At 36.4% G+C, this 20,118-nt stretch overlaps 2 protein-coding genes and 1 long non-coding RNA gene across 9 annotated transcripts in view; 2 read left to right on the top strand and 1 right to left on the bottom strand.

The window, feature by feature from the left end:
* The window catches only part of LOC122633138, an 86,481-nt gene extending 75,743 nt beyond the window's left edge, over positions 1 to 10,738 (bottom strand). For all 5 annotated transcript variants that reach the window (XR_006328041.1, XR_006328040.1, XR_006328039.1 and 2 more), the window contains exons 1-3: positions 10,274 to 10,738; positions 7,779 to 8,287; positions 5,321 to 5,416 (exon numbers count right to left, since the gene is read on the bottom strand). This is a non-coding gene — a long non-coding RNA (uncharacterized LOC122633138). The remainder of the gene's footprint in view (positions 1 to 5,320; positions 5,417 to 7,778; positions 8,288 to 10,273) is intronic.
* The window catches only part of LOC122633135 (discoidin domain-containing receptor 2-like), a 58,032-nt gene extending 42,909 nt beyond the window's left edge, over positions 1 to 15,123 (top strand). For all 3 annotated transcript variants that reach the window (XM_043820689.1, XM_043820688.1, XM_043820687.1), the window contains 14 exons: positions 179 to 410; positions 865 to 1,012; positions 6,399 to 6,563; positions 7,147 to 7,280; positions 7,375 to 7,582; positions 7,867 to 7,968; positions 10,673 to 10,848; positions 10,989 to 11,160; positions 11,315 to 11,655; positions 11,895 to 12,032; positions 12,257 to 12,600; positions 12,789 to 13,023; positions 13,156 to 13,305; positions 13,380 to 15,123. In XM_043820689.1, coding sequence (XP_043676624.1) covers positions 179 to 410; positions 865 to 1,012; positions 6,399 to 6,563; positions 7,147 to 7,280; positions 7,375 to 7,582; positions 7,867 to 7,968; positions 10,673 to 10,848; positions 10,989 to 11,160; positions 11,315 to 11,655; positions 11,895 to 12,032; positions 12,257 to 12,600; positions 12,789 to 13,023; positions 13,156 to 13,305; positions 13,380 to 13,529 — 2,695 coding nt within the window. In that variant the 3' untranslated portion in view covers positions 13,530 to 15,123. The remainder of the gene's footprint in view (positions 1 to 178; positions 411 to 864; positions 1,013 to 6,398; positions 6,564 to 7,146; positions 7,281 to 7,374; positions 7,583 to 7,866; positions 7,969 to 10,672; positions 10,849 to 10,988; positions 11,161 to 11,314; positions 11,656 to 11,894; positions 12,033 to 12,256; positions 12,601 to 12,788; positions 13,024 to 13,155; positions 13,306 to 13,379) is intronic.
* A 2,448-nt stretch (positions 15,124 to 17,571) lies between these two features.
* LOC122632961 lies at positions 17,572 to 19,309 on the top strand. Its single transcript, XM_043820287.1, has 3 exons — positions 17,572 to 17,730; positions 18,375 to 18,476; positions 18,574 to 19,309. The coding sequence occupies exons 1-3, from the start codon at positions 17,664 to 17,666 to the stop codon at positions 18,699 to 18,701; spliced, it is 297 nt and encodes a 98-aa protein (XP_043676222.1). The 5' UTR covers positions 17,572 to 17,663; the 3' UTR covers positions 18,702 to 19,309.
* Positions 19,310 to 20,118: the final 809 nt, after the last annotated feature.

Genomic DNA, 20,118 nt, shown 5'->3' with positions numbered 1-20,118 from the left:
AAAAGAAGGATAGAAAAGAGATAGAGAAAAAGAGAAAGATAGCGATATAGAGAATTAAATAAAGCATCGATTGCAAAATAAAATGCTTTTTAGGTTTGATATGGCCTATAGTATTTTCCCCATATTTCCTGATACTAAATCGATATCACATTTTTTACTTTTCTTTTTATACAAACAGACTACGAAAGGAGACAGCGGGAGGCGCATGGTGTCCAAGAAGTCAAATAGAAAGAGGAATTCGCGAATGGTTACAAGTGGATCTTCCGGGAGCTCATGTGATAACCGGAGTGCAGACACAAGGTCGTTATGATCATGGTCGTGGCCAGGAATACGTCGAGGAGTATACTCTTGAGTATCGACGACCAACATTTTCCGAATGGCGTCGTTATAAACGTTCGAATAACCAAGAGGTACACTTACACTTATTTTCCTCTATTTCTGTTTCCTTGATTTCTTTTTTTGTATTTTTATTTATTTATTTTTTCTTTTTATTCGAGCTTCTCTCATCTCTATATCATTCCTTTTATCGACATTTCATCGACTCCAAACAATCGCCTTTCATCGCTTACTTCGAATTAATTTTATTTCTTTATTATACTTCGTTATCTGCTATAATATAATAAAATCGACTAAAATGTCTGACGAGCTTTCAAAAGCTATTTGCGTATTATTCAAATATTCGCGACTATATTCGTTCAATAATTTGTCAATAGTGAAATAAGTGTTAATGGAGTATTCGAAATCGATTGAATGAAATAAACGTCTTAATCTTTTTAATCGAAGGTCTTAATAATCGTGTTATAAAAACGTATTATAAACGATTACGTTTGATGATAAAAAGATATGGATTATTTATTGTTGCAGGTTTTCCCTGGCAACAGCGACACGTCCACGGTTGTGTCCCATAATCTTGTACCGCCGATCTTCGCCAATCAAATTCGTATCTTGCCACATTCGGTCCACAGACGTACGGTTTGCCTTCGTATCGAACTCAGAGGTTGTCAAGATACCAGTAAGTATATTTAAAAAAAAAAAAAAGATACAATTATTTCCAAATGCATACCACTCTTAAAAGAACACTCTAACACTTTCGAAAAGTTCCTATCAAAATTATAAACTTGCTGAAAATCGTGAGGAAAATGTTAAAAAAAAAAAAAAAAAAAGAAGAAGAAAGGGGAGGATTACTTTTGTTACGAATATTTGTAGAAGCTCGTTTCCACGCTTTTCACGCACGCGAGACGATCATTTTGAAAAAGGTAAGAAAACGATAGAAGAAGGAGGGAAGGAATAGGAATGAAGGGAAAGGGAGTTGCGTTGAGGAAAAGAAGGAGGAAGAAAGGGAAGGGGATGAAGTAAACGTGAAGTCGTTGGTTCTGTTACCGCTTCCAAGAAGCATCCTATTCCTCTAGACATCGTTCTAGTAAGACAGAGAGAGAGAGAGAGAGAGAGAGAGAGAGAGAGAAATAGAAAGAGCACTAGGTAAGGTGGAGAAGGTGTTACGACGAGGCGGTCGATTAATTTCCAAATTGCAACTCGATTCAATTTGGTGAGCGCGGCCGTTGAGACGGCAACGAGTACGATGCTACTGATGGTGATACTGGTGCCAATGCTGATGTTGTAGAAGTAGTAGTGGTGGTATATAGTAGTGGTGATAGTGATGATGGTGGTGGTTGTGCTGGTGCTGCTGCTGCCAGGGTGCCAATTCGCAAACTCCGTCTACAGTGCTGGATTCCATTAGCGTCGGTAACGGCGTTATACGAACTAGCTCGTTGGTCCGACTCGTCGTACATTTGTTTTCGACCTAGTTCCGACGTTCATACCAACCCTACCACTACACTACGCTCTATAACATGTACCTGCCTAATGGAATCGATGAGAGGACATTGTATCCTCACCGGCCGCGATATAACGAATACATAACACCGCCCCCGAACATTATAATAATTTCTTCGATATTACGAGCGGCACCCCAAGCGTATCGTATCGTAAGCTGCTGCTACTACTACCCTCCTGATGCTACCCTCCGCTGACGCTACCATTTTATTCTCCTTCTATCGTATGCAATACCATCAAGACACATGAGCGTGCGAACACGCGTACCACTTTCAAACCAATATTTTTTTACCTCGGATAAATACCGAAAGATCGAGCAAGAAATCAACCGTATCCATGTAATCTATCTTTTCTCTCCTTTTTTCTTCTTCTTTTTCTCTTCGTTTTTCCTTTCCTCTTTTTCTTTTATTCGTTTATTATATCATCGTTTTTACTTACGTTTTTTTCCCTATAATTCTTCCTGATAAAAATCGATATAATGGATCGAACCCGTTATCGACGCAATAAAATCGATGCGTTTACGTGGCTCAGATTTGATAAGGATAACGAATCGTTTTTAAACGGTTATTTCATATATCCTAGAAACTTGTGGAAATTATTAATAGGTAAAACGAATCTAGAGTTAGATCTCGCGCTATAGATGGGACAATTTCTAACCCACTTTTTATAAAAATTATCCTTCGAGTTTCTACCAGCTTTCTCGCCCTTCCTGTTTATTTTTATCGCAAGTTCCTCGCTAGGGTCGGTTCACTTCCGCGATCTATTTCTGAGTATTTCTTTTCTCTCGTTCTCTCTTTCTCTCTCTTTCTTTCTTCCCCTACCTATCTCTCTCTCTCTCTCTCTCTCTCTCTCTCTCTCTCTCTCTCTCTCTCTCTGCCTTTCTCTTTCTCTTTTCTGAGTTAACGAAAGGTCGCAGCACCTTGCGCTAGTTAATTTATGTATGGGTGCGTGACCCACGTATAACAAACGTGGCAGTACATCAACGTAATGATATTTACATACATTTGCATGTAGCTTTTACCTGCTCGGTTTAGCCACATTAAAAGAAAAAGTCTTGAGCAAGGAACAAGGTTTTCTACAAATTATACTAATCCGCAGACGGAGAATGAGAACTTCTCATTCCCTTCTGTCTCTAGAATTTGAAGGAAAATCGAGCCAAGAGGCTGGATTTTCTTTCTCTCTCTCTCTCTCTCTCTCTCTCTCTCTCTCTCTCTCTCTCTCTCTCTCTCTCTCTCTCTCTCTCTCTCTCTCTCTCTCTCTCTTCCTCTCTTCATCCCTAATCAGAAGAAAAAAAAAACCTTAAGTGCCTAGGGTCGAAATGAACTAGCTAAAAAACAAAACAAATACAAAAACTAAAACAAAATTCATAAATACTGTTTTAGAACTTTCTCTCTCTCTCTCTCTCTCTCTCTTTCTCCCTCCTTTGTCTTTGCATCGAGACGAAAAAAAAGAAGATAAGAAAGAAGAAAAAAAAAAGAATAAAAACGAAGAGAAGAAAAAATTGTCAATAGGCAGGTACAGCTATAATAATTCAAGAAAAAATGATATATATTGTGGGAAGAGGGGAATGTGAAGGGGGAGCTAAACCTTGTTGGTTACCGAATTTGCATAAATGATTTTCTTAAACCATTTAATAATAAGAAGGCAAGAGAGGAAAGGAAAATTACGAAAAGTGTTGGCGGGGGAAGGTTTGGGGATGGTAAGGGTGACGAGGGTAGTCTCAAAAAAGGAAAGAAAGAACTTGAAGTAGGGAAATTTGAAGCGGACGTAAGAAACGCTTAAGAGTCAGAACGAAAAAGAAGAAGAAAGAGAGAAAGACAGAGAAAATAAGCGAGAGAAGAGAGAGAGAGAGAGAGAGAGAAAATGAGAGAATGAGAAGAGCGTGCTAGATCGAGCTTGGTCTACGGAATGGCAGATTTATGGAGGTCGTGCACGGCATCTGGTTAAAACAACGTTGATGCCGTACCCGAACGTTGAACACCAGCGATTACTTCCGACTAGTCGAATCTGGAATCTCGCACAACGACCAGCAGCAGTAGCAGCAACAGCAACAACTAACAACAGAGTAGTAGTAGCAGTACCAGACCAATACCAATACCAACACCAACATCATCACTAGCACCAGCACTAACACTAGCACCAGCACCAACAACAGCAGTTGCAACAACAGACAGCGCAACGGGCTACCCTTGCCGGCCACGGTCACCTCTAAAATCCAAAGCCATTGTTTTCCGCCATTGACATTTTCGATCGTCCCGCTTTTCTCGACCTTTCTCGTTCTCATTTTCAAGCCACCTTTGCAATTATTGTACTAACGTTCGAATAATGTTTCTTAACGAGTTAAACCGTAAAACGATCGATCGAATTTGCTAATCATTAACTTTGTTTTTTCCCTCTGTATTTCTTTTACCACTTTGTTTTTTTCTTTCTCTCTCTTTATTTTACGTCTACTGTTGGATCGTTATTTCGAAATTTTTCTTTTTCAGTAGTTCACTTATCTTCGCTCGTACTTTTCCCTTCGTAATTACTCGTACTAACGTTCTAATAATATTTTTTAACGAGTTGAATTATAAAACGATCGATCGAATTTACGAATTAAAACTTTTTTTTTTTTTCTTTAGAAATATCTTATCATTTTGTTTCTTTCTATATATTTTTCGTCTACTATCGGATTATCGTTTACAAGTTTTTCTTTTTCTTTTTTTATTGCGCTTGTCACTTAATACTTCTTCTTGATAAATCTAGTACAGCTATCCCTTATTCGCTACCATCGAGATATATATATATATAATATATATATATGCATACACACACACACACACACATACACATTTAACGATAGAAAAGACCAAGCACTGAATGGAAGCTTTCACACTACCGATGCACGAGGTCGTTGCACTTTTAGACTCGACGCGACATCGATTGCGATCGGCGATGAATGAAGCACGAATCTAAATGGAAAAACTTGTGATACCACGCACGGTCACGTGACGCCTCTGAACATTTCAGTAATGGTGCGAATTTTCTTCAACGTCTACTACCATTTACGCGACATACCACCCTGACATTTCCGCTTCGAAATACCTTATAAAATAGTAATATTAAAAAAAGAAAAAAAAAGGGAAGAAAAAAGGGAAAGCTGGGCGAGGAAAAAAAAAGGAAACGCATCAAATGAGAATTAATTTCCTGACGAATGGAGCTAACAACTCGATAGATAACTTATTTAACAATACGTGATAATTAAGTTAAATAAAGTAATACAATCTTTTACACCTTTACAATACGACGTTCATTTTTAAAGTCCAATAAAAAAGGTGAAGTTTTCTCTTCTTTTTTCTTTTTTTCGTCTATTCTTCTGAATGAAATACTTCACTTAATATCGAAATAAAATAAAAACGAGCAGAGTCATGTCGAGGGAAAGATATTTATATAAATTTATCGGATTATTAGTCTGTTTTTAAATCGAATGTCAATAATAGATACCTACCGTTTAGAGATCGTCAAGCCGAAGATCTCGACTTCGAAACCCAGCAATAATTTAGATGACGGACGAATGGAAGATTGCCATTTTAATTGAATTACCCTATAAACGGATTAACGTGATAGAGTAGAATTACCGGTAAGAGCGCCGTTATTATCGTGCGCGATGATTCGTGGTTCGCTTTTGGATAATGCATTTCCTCGTTGCTATCCTGGTAACAACGAATCATTTTCAACGATAGAAAATTCTCGATATATCACGTTATTAAAAACAACTTAATTATGTTCCTCTAAATCAATCAAAATTCTGTTTTGCAAAAAGGATTACCACGAAATATGAATGATCTCTTATACTACTAAAATATAATATTTATCCAACATCTTCGTGAACGTATTATAAAAGCAATAAAACATTGTTATTATTTTTAGATCGTTCACGTTTCGACGGCTAATTCCAATTGATTTTCGCGTTTGTGTGGGATAAAAGAAAGAGATAAAAAGAGATTAAAGGGAGGAGGAGGGATAAAAGAAGAAAGGAACGAAAGAAAAAGAAAAAGGAAAGAGAGAGGATAAGGAAAAAGAAAAAAACGTCATGTACAAGATTCGTCGACGCTAATTGCTGATTATTAAATCAAAATGAACGGTGCGTGCTTTGTGCCTTCACATCGGCGTGCTCATGGAAATGTTAAAAAATTATTATACGTGCTCACTTATAATTTGACCGTAACATGCTTGACCAGCGCATCGCGTGACAACATAACTCGCGAGAAAAAGAGAGAAAGAGAGAGAGAGAGAGAGAGAGAGAGAGAGAGAGAGAGAGAGAAGAAAGACAAGCGGGGGTTTGGAAAGTAGTAAAACGGTCGACATTTTGCGTGTATAACCGTGAAATATTAAAAGCAATTAAGTGGCTTCTACTAGCGCGAAATGGCAAATCGAGTAACCCGCAGACGCCATATTTTTTATTTTACAACCGACTTCATTCGAATCTTACTTATCCCAAATATATAACGAATCATCCAAAATTCTTTTCCAATATATTGTCTAAGATATCTAATAGAATTTTAATTGACATTTTGATTTTCCAGATGGCATAACGAGTTATACTATACCAGAATCACCGATGGTAGAACTCAGTGACACTTCGTACGACGGTAAAAGGCAGTACAACTCGTTGACCGATGGTTTGGGCCGACTGATAGATGGCGAGGTCGGCGCGGATAATTACAGGCTGGACATGGGAGATGGAAGAGGTAATCGGTGGGTGGATATACGCCCAGAGTGTCGACCGTTGAAATCGAAAGATTCTCGAAAAATCTCACATTGTTAAGATCGTACAATAATAAATTTCTTTTCCCCAATTAAGTTTCTCCAAATTGATCAACGTATAGCGATCTATAGTTAACTATCTCTTTCCCCCCCCCTCTCTCTCTCTCTCTCTGTCTGTCTATCTCTATCTATCGGTTAACCACTGCGTTATTTATTCGTTGTTTCGATACTCCACTTGACTCCAATCGACTTCTTTTAATTGTTGATAAATCGTCTCTATCGATCAGAGCCTGTATTTCAAACTGGCACGATGTGTATACGTCATCATTTTCAATCTATAACGACACTTGACATTTTGCACTCTTAACTGACAACACGTTTTTTAAATGAGACCGTACCAAATCTGTACTCGAGTATTCCATTTATTGATTGTTCGATAGAACACTGTACTTATATAAAACACCAAAATCTTACCAGTTAATAGAGACTAAACGATCGATTAAATATTAATGTAAAAGCTTCACTTTAATCGTTATCGTTAATATCGATTGATTTATTTTCTTACAGGAACCGGGTGGGTCGCTTGGATGCGCGATACCTTTACTACCGATTTCATAGAAATTGTCTTAGAATTTGAGAATCATTGGATATTCGAAGCCGTTCACATTTACACGAACAATTATTTCTCGCGTGACGTTCAGGTAAAACAATTTTATCCTATCGATCGAGTTACTTGTGCATTTACCTCTAATTTATTTAAAACAAGTTTATTCTGATTCTAATATCGCGTTGCAGGTTTTTTCGAGGGCTAATATTTGGTTCAGTCAAGATGGCGAATATTACGAGGACGAACCAATCGCTTATTCTTACATACCAGATATAGTATTGGAAAATGCCCGAAATGTTACGATTGGACTTCGCGGTCGACAAGGAAAATTTCTTAAATTTCATCTTTATTTCGCAGCACGTTGGATCATGATCGGCGAGATTATGTTCGACAAATGTAAGTTCCACGAGAACGTTCATGGATTTTTTCGTAATGACCTTGTTCTCGCTACTTAAAAATTTCACCATTTCTATAGTCGATATTCATAAGTAAATCTATATGATAAAATATGATAAAATATCTCGCGTAATTTTACATACGCGTTATTACATATGCTACGATCATTCCGTTTTAACAAGTATTATATACTTACAGTAGATAATCCAATAGATAATATTAAAGGACAATCCTTCGACATGACATAAACACACACAAGTCACAAAACTTAATTACTTTTGCAGCCAATCCATACGAAAACGTAACGGAGGAGACAACTTTGGTGTTGCAAGATGGCGAAACTCCGGTCAGTCCAAATGCAGATCTCAATCTCAATCTGCAAACAGGTACGTAAAGTGTAATCGCGTCGTTCTAGTTATTACTCTTTTTCTTCTTTCATCTTCATCTTCCTCTACTTCTTCTTCCACTTCTTCTTTTTCTTTTTTTTCTTCGAGAAAATTCAGACGTTAAAGCCGAGGAAAGAGTTCTCGAACCTACGTCAATTTCTCCTTTACTTTCTTCCTCCAATTCCGTAATCGTGCACCTACCTTCCCCTTCTACATCCTCCTCCCCTTCCTCCTCCCCAGCCTCTACCCAAAAGCCAAGGCAACTTAACTCAACTCAAGCCAATCTTTCTCCTCATCCATCCGCCATCGCGCGCTGAGTCTTAAAACAAACGAGGAATAAGTTGGCCGGGTAAGTTCGTCGGTGCGTCAAAACCGCAAACTAGTACCACCACTAACCACCCCCTCACTACCGCCCCTCCTCAACGCCTCTCACCACCACCATTACCACTACCACCATCGCCACAACCGCCATCGCCGTCGGTACCGTTGCTACCACTACTAACAATCCCTTATATCCAGAGTTCCTCTTATAAAGAAAACGATGGTAGGTTTGTCCAACGAACTAACTTCATTAACGAAACGAGGCTGGTGTTCTTCAGCAAGAAAGAGATACGATTAGCTGGTGTCACCCTCGAAATTCAAGAGAAAGAGGTACACAGAGATAGATAGAAAAACGGGAACCACCAAAGGGGTGCTTTATAATTCGCCTAGCAACTTCCGCGTAACGTAAACAATTAGTCGGATTAAGTGGTAGTCGTTACGCGAGAACGGAAAGCTTGCTGTCTGTGGACGAGATGCTAGATAGAAAAGGAAGACCTTCAAAAAGGGCAAAGAGAGAGACGTACAAACAGACAGAGAAAAAGAGGAAAAGAGGAAGAGAGGGTGGGAGAGAAAATCTAGCAAAAACAATGGTAGATAAAGGGATAGTAGGAGAAACGTTCATTTCAATTCAGACATAATTACACGTTTGCGATAGAACAACGATCCAAAGAGTCATTTTTTTTATCTTTTTTATTTCTCTTTCTCTCTATGTGAATTTGCTTTTTTTTTCTTGATCCGCAAAGGTAGAAAATGCAGACTACGATGATAACTGGCTTTTCAGGCAAATTTGATATATATATATATACACACACAGGTGTGTACGTATGTATGTGTTCGTATATGTACATACGCGTATAATATTTTTGTACAAGGGAATTTAATTTTGAATTAATACCAAAAATACAACGAACGTGGTAGTTTATTTATTTTGTTTCTTTTATTTTTCTTTTTTTATAAGTTCTTTTTTTGTTCTTCCTTTATCCTTTTTCCCTTTTATCTCCGACGAAGCAAAACTTTTATTCCAAGTGTTAATTATAAATAGAGAAAGTCGCGAAGTCCGTGCGGACCTTTAAATTTCTAGATCTGACGCGAGAGAACAAACGCTTGGAAAGTTTTCTTTAAAGTGAAGTTTACGTTCCAAATGAAAATTAATAACGAACAATAACGAACGAATTTTCGAATTTGAAAATAAATTGTACATTTTAACATACTTTTAAGATAAATTAAATGTCGGATTTAAGTAGTCCGCTTATTAAGTAAATATCAATTATAAATCTTACGTTCGGTATATTCTAATAAAAGACATTGTAGGACGTTTATTCGGATAATTTTTTTTTCTCGACTTCAATCTCGAATCAATATCGTTTAATTAACAGATTGATAATCTCGTATAAGTAAAAAGAAAAAAAAAAAGGAAGAAGAAAAACGAAGAAGGAAAAAGAAAAAGAAAAAACTATTATAACGATGGCGACTTTAACGCCATTAAAAATTACATCAAGTCACGTGTTCGTTAACGTCGTAACAATATGTAACGTAATATCGTCTATCATCAATCCTTTTCAACAAAGAGTATCCAGTAACGTGTTGAAAATAGACACTTATCTTTCTAACGACTTCGATCGATCGGTACTTTTACACACCTCTTTACTTTTGATAATCCAAGTCGACAATAAGATTTATATTGGTAATGCTAGCGTTACCTTTTGATAGTCTCCATCTTTCTCTCTCACTCTCTCTCTCTCTCTCTTTCTCTCTCTACTTTCTCTACTTTTTCTTTTACGGTCAATAAAGCGGCTTTTCTCTACGAAAGATACCCTGGTGTTTCGGCTATTAGCTCGAGAGAATCGCATCTTCCCGATGGGATTTTAATCGAACCATTTGTTACATGCTCCCGCTGTTAAGGTCCTTCCACCCCCAAAGAATCCGTGATCATTCGTAGAAACACGTAAAGAGAGGAAAACTAAAACGATGCAGATATACTTACTTAGATCTTCATCGTTGTCCTGAACTCCAATCGTATTACCTTTACTATCTTTTTTATAACGTTAATAAATTAAAACGAAACGAGATTAAATCGAATTACACAATCCTTGATTCTAACAGTCATTAATTCGTTCGAAAAATAAAAGCGAATAAAATTTAACTTCTTTATGCGATAAGAAACTAGACGATCTCGTAATGTTCACTGCACAACTAGCAAGTTACTGCGTAGAGAGCTAGACTGAGAATGACTCATAACGATTCATAACACACTGTGTGTCTTTGATCATTTACGTTTTAACCTTGTTTATATTTTGTCTCTATCTCTCTCTCTCTCTCTTTCTCTCTCTCTCTCTCTTTCTCTCTCTCTCTCTCTCTCTCTCTCTTTCTCTGTTTATCTTAGTCACAGCACCGGGCGAAGGACAGGAATATTTGGAGGTATTGATAGGCGTCCTCACGGCTATTATACTTCTTCTACTCATGGTCTTTGTTGTCATTTTGCTATTGAATCGACGACAAAAACTTCAAAGTTCCCCGACCGTACTTAAAAATCCGTTTGGATTCACGATCAATATGAAAGTAAGTACCTTGGTTCTTCTTGAAAATCGACCAATCTCCTTACCAATATTGATATTATTTCTGATAACGACCGTGATATTTTCTCTCTTGAATTTGCTCGCATGAACAACGAATCGAAATAACGTATATAAATTATTCAGGGACTACTTCTAAATTTAACGCCTGGTGGCATGTTGAATGACAGTGGTAATCATGCATCGGTTGACGCGCCAGAAGACGTCAGCGTTCATGAATCGTTAACAATGGAACAATTCGATTCGCCATTGGTTAGTCCGCAATGTAAATCCACTTATGCGATCGTAGCTAATTCCGGTAAGTATCACATCAAATATGTTAACTCTTAATGAATCTCAACACTCGTAATTTCATTCGATTATCGAAAGATATCGATTAAACTCCAATAAATGTTCGTCGTAATTTAGTTTGCTATTTGAAATATTAAAAAAAATATTTCCTCCATTCGCAGAATCACCAAAAGATCCCGATAACTCGACGATTTCCGAAGAAAACGTACGATTGAACAGTCGAGCAGATTCCATATTGGAACCACCAAGTCGTTCCTCCTCGCCAACCGAATCAACCTCTCGTCATATGCATCATTACAGAACATTACAAAGTTACAGCAGTACCAGCAATAAACTTAACATGACAACGATAACAACGACGACGACAACTACGAATACTATAACAACGACGACGACGAGTTATCGTCGAGATATAGACCGTGGTCACTCAAAACGCTGGCACACAGCACCGAAAGAAAAATCTGTTGCATTACAACATAACAATGCTTCGTCAATTAACAAGGTAATTTATCACTGCATGTATAAAATCGTTAACATCTGAAGGCGATCAACGAGGCACGAAGAAAACCGTTAAACGTTTACTCTCCTCTCTCTCTCTCTCTCTCTCTCTCTCTCTCTCTCTCTCTCTCTCTGTCTGTCTGTCTCTTTCTCTCTCTTATACCATTATACTCGATTTTATTTTTCCCTTACGGCACTGATGGCGGCGCGACGAACATGACGGGGCATAAATTACTTTTGCAGATACCCGCACCCGTCGTCACTTGGAACATAGCTCCTAGCATGAACAAGCCATACAAATGCAAAGAAATCGAACCAACCGGTGTACCCCGACTTTGCTTGAGAACCACGGAGAAACTTGGCTCGAGCACTATCGGAGAAGTATTATTCGATCTAATACTATTCTATTGAACCTAGTCCGATTTATATATATATATACGTGTATATGCATATCTATAAAAAAGAAAAAATTGTTAATATCTCGAATGACAAGCTTACATTGCGCGTTACTTATCTGCAGACAATTTTGCGCTTATCGTTTATCTAGAAAAAGATGGGAAAGAAGAAGAAAAGAGAATAAAAAATTCATATTTCCGATCTATCAGGCTATCGTCTGTGAGACCGTAGACCTGGACGACGTTATACCAAGTGCTCCAAGATTGGTCGTGGCCCGTGTACCAACTTGTATCAACGACATTCGAAGTGGGCACATAAGCAACAACGCTGGAGGGATCGGCATGCCCGGTACGAACGATCAAATGAGAGAAGTGAGGTTTCTATCTGGATTGTCCGATCCAAATGTGGCAAGGATCTTGGGTGTCTGTGCAGCGGAGCCAGCACCATGGACAATCATCGAGTACACCGAACTCGGTGATCTTGCCCATTATCTTCAGTATAGCGTACCGCTTACAGGAACTTTAAGACCGACCTGCAATCTAAAGACCCTGAGGTACGATATAAATAAAGTAAATGGTATAGCATGTGCTTTTGTATACGCCCTACCTTTGGTTAACCCTCGGGTAATCTCATGCACCGTTCTTTAAAAAAAGAAAACGAAAAAAGAGGAAAGAAAAAAGAAAAAAAAAAAGAAAGAAAGAAAAAAAAGAAAGAAGTGTAATAAATAACTTATCTCCGTAGTCAAAACTGTCTCCTCTACATGGGTACGCAAATAGCTTCGGGTATGAGGTACCTCGAATCAAAGAATCTGGTACATAAGGATCTGGCTGCCAGAAATTGCTTGGTTGGTCGATCATACACCGTGAAAGTTACGGATATCGCAATGTGCAGCGATCTTTATAAGAAGGATTACAGCGACATTGGTGGTAGACCACCAGCACCGATCAGGTGGTTACCATGGGAAAGCATTCTCTTGGTAAGAAGAAGAAAAAGAAGAAGAAAAAGAAGAAGAGAAAAGAAGTCTTTTGAAAAAGATCTTTCCAAACCTTATTATTATATCGAAACAACGTGATCGAATAATCTCATATATCTATCGTTTCTATTTTAGGATAGGTATACATGTGCAAGTAGTACATGGTCATTCGCAGTCACGCTTTGGGAAGTGATGAGTTTAGCTAGAGAAAAACCATTCCAACATCTCACCAATGATCAAGTTATTAGAAACGCCGAACATATGTATTATGGAGAGGAATCACAAGTATGAATTTATTATCAAATTTTAATACATGATGCTATACTATCACCGATGATCAACATAATCGTATATTCCAGGTGTTCCTACCGAAACCAACAATGTGTCCAGATGACGTTTACAAAATGATGTGTTCCTGTTGGAGAAGGGACGAAGAAGCAAGACCATCTTTCAAAGACATCTATTCTTTCTTGAAGAACACGATCGCGGATTATCGACCAGGCACATAACATCGATAAACATTGAACGAATTTTGTTCCTCGTTTCGAATAACAACGTTATCGGATGGGCTACGAGTAATCTGAAACGGTATTCGCGTATCATTTGAGCTTCGGCACTCTTATTAGATGACAAATCTTTGAAAACTAACACTACCCGACACAAGACATTTCCGTTTGAACGTACGAGTCCGAACAACTTTCTAAGATCGTCTACGACGAGACGATAAACGGAAAGCGATTTGCGTTATAAGATGTCCTGTCTAAACGCATTAACCTTTGCCGTTCTAGAGATCCGTGAACTTCCGTAAACGCTAACTAAAGGTTTCTTTGCTGCTGCTGATTGGATTGCGAACAATTAGCTACACGTTTTGCGCGAACACGATAACGTGTCAAATAAGAGAGACTGCCAGAGTATGCGTGCGTACGTGCGTCGTGTGTGTATGTGTGTGTGTGTTTGCGTCTGTACATCGGACAAAAAAGAAAGAAGATATTGGGCAAACTTACGTATTTTTCCTACGAGGGACACAGATTCTTTTTTTTTGGTTTTTTTTTTTTTTTTTGTTAGGAAAATCTTGTTCGTGGCCTGATAAACAGGTGCAAGCAATTCTCTTTTGAAACCCCACTGATAAAAAACAAAAAAGAAAGAAAAAGAAAAGAAACAGAAAAAAAAAGAAAAAGGAAAAAAAAAGAAAAAAAAAAGAAAACACTTCCGTCGAATCATTTCCCTCGGCGTCAAGATCGGTTGATGTGACATTAAGGGTACGTTTTGACGTGACAGCGAATCGTGACTCCTTCACGGTCATGACACTAAATTTTACGACTTTTTGTCGTCGTAAAAACTTAGACGTCACGTTGTCGTGACATTGGACTCGTTGTCACGCGACATCATTGTCACGAAATCAAAAGGAGGCTTGATTTTTAACTAAATGTCGTGACATCGAATTGCGTGAAAATAGCATGTGGATAGTTGAAGGGAGGGAGTAGGGCGACAAAAAAAAGAAACGTCACGCTGTGTCGTACAATATCACGACAACAAAATCCATTACTACTTTAATCGTCACGTAAAAACGTATCCACGTTAAACTTCAAATTTGTAGGAAAAGATAGCGAGTGTGAGAAAATCGAATATTGTAAGTAATTGATCATTAAAATTATATTAATCCTTGGATTCAATTAATTTATACGATTAGATGATAAATGTTATAATTTTGTCCAAACGACCGATCAAACGCAATCAATTGAAGCGTTTTAAACGACTTCAAATACTTTCCTTTCTATGAGTAAAAATTCATTGTGTACACTGTACAGTATTGTGAAATCGATAATATGTAATAAGCACGACATTGCAGTACGATAAGTCTATCCACTGTACATAACAGTAACAACAACAACAATAGCAACAACAAACATAATACGAATGAATACCTATTGAAATCATCAAGATTTTTACGGTGCTACGCTTGTTAGTCGATGATTGTTTCGGTTAAATAATGATAAGCGAGGAAAGCGTCTGCGTGATACGAAATAATCATTAATTTCGTCATTTATAATCTAATCATCGTGGAGTATTACGAGCGTTTTTAACAAGACCATTTTGTGCAAAGGAAATTTTGTAAATCGTCAAAAAAATCTCGCAATCGATTAATTAACAACGTATATTGATCCTATTTTTAATCGAAAGAAAATTATGTCTCTCTCTCTCTCTCTCTCTCTCTCTCTCTCTCTCTCTCTCTCTCTCTTTCTCTCTCCGATAAATTTATCATTCATATTTAATTGCTACAATTATTTCTTGTAACAAACGAAATCAATGATCGATAAGACACGTAACAGTGTTAATGTGAAATCTTATTCTAACTGAAACAATTTTTCCGACAATTTTTAGTATCGTAAATATGTTTTTCGACTTGGAAACGTAGCAACAAGTACTTATTATTATTATTATTATTATTATTATTATTATTATTATTATTATGATTATGGTTCTGATAATAATAATTATTATTATTATTATTATTATTATCATTATATTACGTATATTTATCGAGGAAGAAAATTTCACGAGCGTGTAAGTTGAAAAGCGAGGAGTATGCTGATAAGAAAAAAAAGAAACGCTATGCCTTTATGTGAATCCACTATCCGACGCTCTTCTTCTTCTACATCTTCTACATCTTCTATATCTCCATCTTCTTTTTCTTCTTCTTCATCTTCTATGTCTTCATCTTCTTTTTCTTCTTTTTCTTCTTCTTCTTCTTCTTCTACATCTTCTACATCTCCATCTTCTTTTTCTTCTTATTCTTCTTCTTCTACATCTCTTACATCTCCATCTTTTTCTTCTTCTATATCTTCTATGTCTTCATCTTTTTCTTCTCCTTCTTCTTCTTCTTCTTCTTCTGTACCACTTTCTTCTATCATTTCATTTACACTTGGAAACACACACAGTGAAAGAAAGCAATGACAATTATTATACTTTAAGTGATATTAATAAAAAATGTAGATTAAGCCACTTTGCGTTTTTCTCTTCTCGTCATAATTATTTCTCTTCTTTTACAAAGATCCTTACAAATTAATAAAAGCAAAAAAAAAAGAAGGGAAGAAAAGAACTTGAAGATATTTAGTTGCCTTCTTTTTTTTTTTAATTTTGCTCTCCGCTGATATTCCCACTCTATGCTCTTTTATTTGTCATACTTGCGACAAAATATGTTTGCGCACGTTGCTCGAATAAATTCCATCTGTGTCTCTTGTCTATGTCTATGTCTGTATATGTGTATGTGTACGAGTATTTGAGGGCCACTCATCGTCCAATAGATTTTCTTATCTCGGTATTAGTCAGAAGGTCAATATAGCAAATAACACGAAACGTAGTTATCCGTTATCACATGCAATTATCTATTGCAGGAGCACAGATGTCAAATAATTTTTCCTATCAACAACAGCAATAGTAGTTAACATCAGCATCGGTGAATTACCTACTTTCTGCTAACAGTGGACAGTCCCATGACGTATTGAAACGTTTATGTATATATGTATTCTAAATATGTTTTATCAGTAAAGAAAAAAAAAAAAAAGAGAGAAAAAGAAAGAACAATTCGAGTAATACTTAAAATTTCCTTATGGGATTCGTATGAAAATATCCACTCGTATATTTTTGTAGATTCATACGAAAGTATAATAGAATTTTTTTTTTTTTTCCATTGAGAGCAATAAAATAATGATCATACTTATCAGCATCATGTTCCAAAGAATTTCTACAATTCATATGTACGTTAGATGCAACCTGAAACACCTGATCTAACAAAAAGAGCTTTTGGATCTTAATCAACTTTACAAATGGTGTAGATAGTATGTCTTCACTAAGAGTTTTAATTCTGATAAGCTAAATCTCTTGATATAAATCCATAAAAAAAAAGAAAAAGAAAAAGGAAAAAAAAAGAAATTTTACAATTTTAACGATTAACACAAAGGATCATTTAGAGTACAAAAATAATTAAGAAACTAATCACGTAAAAGAAAAGTTATGATATTGACGAAGCAAACGTGGTTAATAGGAATACAAAAATAAATAAAAAAAAGAAAAAAGTTAAAAAATTTACAGACGTAACGACGAACGGAGAGAGATCGTTTGTGGCCTACGAAATTCTCAAAAAAAAAAAAAAAAGAAGAAAAAAAAGTAATCGTAAAAAATTTCTCGAATAAATTCTCTTAAGTATCATACATTGATCCAAAAGATACGAACTTGTACACCTACACATTAATCTTTGTTTTTCCTATGATCACAGTAACATATAGATAGCGTTTTTACGAGCAAGATAGAAAGAAAATGAAATTAAAAGATAGAGACAGAGACAGAGTAGTGGAGATAGAGATAAAGAGAGAGTAGAAAAAAAAAAGAGATATAATGAAATGCGCGAAGGCGTCAAGCAGATGTTTGTGTCTTTCTCTCTCTTTCTTCCTCTCTCTCTCTCTCTCTTTCTCTCTCTATCTCTATCTCTATCTCATTTCTCTCTCATCGAAGCACTCGTGCGCGCGCGTGTGCGTATGCGATAGTCAGTTACCTTACGTTTATATAGTCCCACGAGGTGGGAAAGCAAGAGCATTAAATCGTCGACCGTCAGAGTGACACGCTACTCGCACGCTACCGACAAAATGAAGTCTTACACATTCCGATTAACTCTACTTTTGGTACTGATATTCGCAGTAGCACATCTGACAGGTAAGCGTTTTCAATTAATCGACGTATGAATACTCTTCATTTGCGATAGACTTTACTATATTTCATGACAGTCGATAAATTATAAATAAAACATATTTACTGTTCCTCAAATTATTTTAATATTTATATAATATCGTTCTATAACGTAATGAACAAGCTATGTTCATTATTTATTCATATTGTATCAATACCATATATCATTTAGCATTACAGATTACATTTTGCTTTCATTACGTTCATGTCTTTTATTTAAATATGACAAGTATTCGATATTAATATTATTATTATTGTCTTCGTTCAAACAATATGGATAATTTATAAAAGTCGTTTTTTATAAGCTTATCCTGAAACAATAGGATCTTTCAGTTTGTTCCATCTTCCTTTTTATATTTTTTTTATATCCCCGTAGTATTGAAATTTATTTTTGTAACGAGATACTCGGTAATCTCCTTTCGTCCTCTTCGTTCAGGTTTCATCTTTCGTCATCTATCTAATATCATTCTCAATTTTTGATGCACGCTGTCTTGAATTTCCGATCGATTCCTTCTGTTCTGTGAGATATTCAATGTCTTTATATTTAAAATAACATGGATTATAAATATATGGTATTGACTCTAAATAAATTTATTTATTTTCTCTTAAAGCTGAGGAATGTCCACCAGAGAATTGTTTGCCTGAAGATCAATGTTCTATAAAAGTTAAAAATGGAGGAACTTGTACGAATGGTAACAAATGTTGCAGTGTAGGTGAGTAAAATTTTTTTAGATTCTTGCATTATTAGTATTATCTAACAAAAATAGCAAGTAATCAATTCTCTCTAATTTTATTCTCTAATTTTTCCAGTTAAAACCGAATACAAAACACACTGTCGTCATTTCTTTGGAGCCTGTTTAAACAAATGCAACGATAGAGTTTGGATACGTGAAGCTGTCGACTGTGCAGACAATCAACGATGTTGTATTTTAATTTGAATTTCGAACTAATCATAAGAATCAGAAGAAGAGAAGAAGGAACAAATCTAAAAGAGATACAATTACCAACTTCCTTTCTTTCATCGATCGATCTGTAACAGATCACTTGGAACGTTGTATGATATTAAGTGATAATCCCTAAGGGAAATTGAAAGATTTCGTAATTGTCTCATCGTCATATACGTATACGCACCTACGCATAAACACACATACATATACGCACACATGTACACATGCGTTCGTATTAAATTCAGAGACGCGTGCCGTACATGATCGTGTGCCAAAATGAAAGCGAGTCGACTGGTTTTACAATTATAACGGGATTCGATTTACAACGAGTCCTTTTTGCGTGACTCGCCCATTTAAATGGGTCTTCCAAATCTCAACAGCACTATGTCTCGATCAATCGCAATCTATTATTTCCTTGGTTTTTCTTTTTTAATCCTTTTTAATAAATTTTTTATATCTAAATAAGATGATCTAACAGGATGTAAACGTTTGTAAGAAAATTAAAAATAAGAATAAAGATGTCAATAGCGTTAATAAAACTAATGATAAGACAAAACAAAACAACAAAAAAAAAACGGAAAAAGATTCTTAACCAAAACTCATGTCCAATTATATCGCATCCGATCTCGAAGCCAACCGGATTATTTTCTTTAGACATCTGCGACGTTACATAATCTATGCGGACTTGATAATAACGAGACAGGAATTCAAAGAACGATCATTATCTAAATATGATTACGATAGGAATCTGTATGCTCGATGATAATCAAAAAAAAAAAAAGGAGAAAAAAATAAAGAAAAAGAGAAAAGAAAAAAATCACAACTTGACTTTTGGTGAACTTTGTCGAAATCATCGGAACTTGAAGATGATTTCCGTACGTGCTTGAAATAAAAAAAAAAAAAAAAAAAGAAAGAAAGAAAGGAAGAAAGAAGAGTTAAAAAAGTAGAAGGAAGAAAGAAAAGAAAAAAGAAAGAAAGATCGAGAGAGAGAGAGAGAGACAGAGACTATTCGAAAGAAAAAGAGAGAAAGAGAGAAGGTAAGAACAGAAAAGGGAGTGACCTGTAGTAAAAGAGCAAGTAAGAAGAAGAAGAAGAGAGGAAAAAGAAGAGAAAGTAAAAGAGAAAAAGATCGAAGAAAAGAAGATCACCCAAGGCAATGCAGTCGAACGCGCCGATAGCTCGTGTGTGTGTGTGTGTGTGTGTGTACCCGCGCGAACGAGTGTTGGCTCGCGAGCGCGCGCGTTTTCTGTAGATGTATGGGTACATGTGGGTGTGTCTGTGTGCTGGGTTCATGTACGTACATAAAAGAAGAGGACGTTCGGTTATCCCGGAGGCCGAGAAGCGGCAGAATCATGCAGTCTCTCTCTCTCTCTCTCTCTCTCTCTCTCTCTCTCTCTCTCTCTCCTCT

This window comes from Vespula pensylvanica, chromosome 11 (genome assembly GCF_014466175.1).
Source record: "Vespula pensylvanica isolate Volc-1 chromosome 11, ASM1446617v1, whole genome shotgun sequence".
Lineage (NCBI taxonomy): Eukaryota > Metazoa > Arthropoda > Insecta > Hymenoptera > Vespidae > Vespula > Vespula pensylvanica.
The sequence above is the reverse complement of the archived record's forward strand: the minus strand, read 5'-3'. Positions and strand labels throughout refer to the sequence as shown.

Excerpts from the sequence above, each read along its gene's own strand:
- LOC122632961 (XM_043820287.1), top strand. The coding sequence starts at position 17,664 with ATGAAGTCTTACACATTCCGATTAACTCTACTTTTGGTACTGATATTC. Across the intron at positions 17,731-18,374 it reads CGCAGTAGCACATCTGACAG|CTGAGGAATGTCCACCAGAG; the intron begins GTAAGCGTTTTC and ends TTTCTCTTAAAG. Across the intron at positions 18,477-18,573 it reads TAACAAATGTTGCAGTGTAG|TTAAAACCGAATACAAAACA; the intron begins GTGAGTAAAATT and ends TAATTTTTCCAG.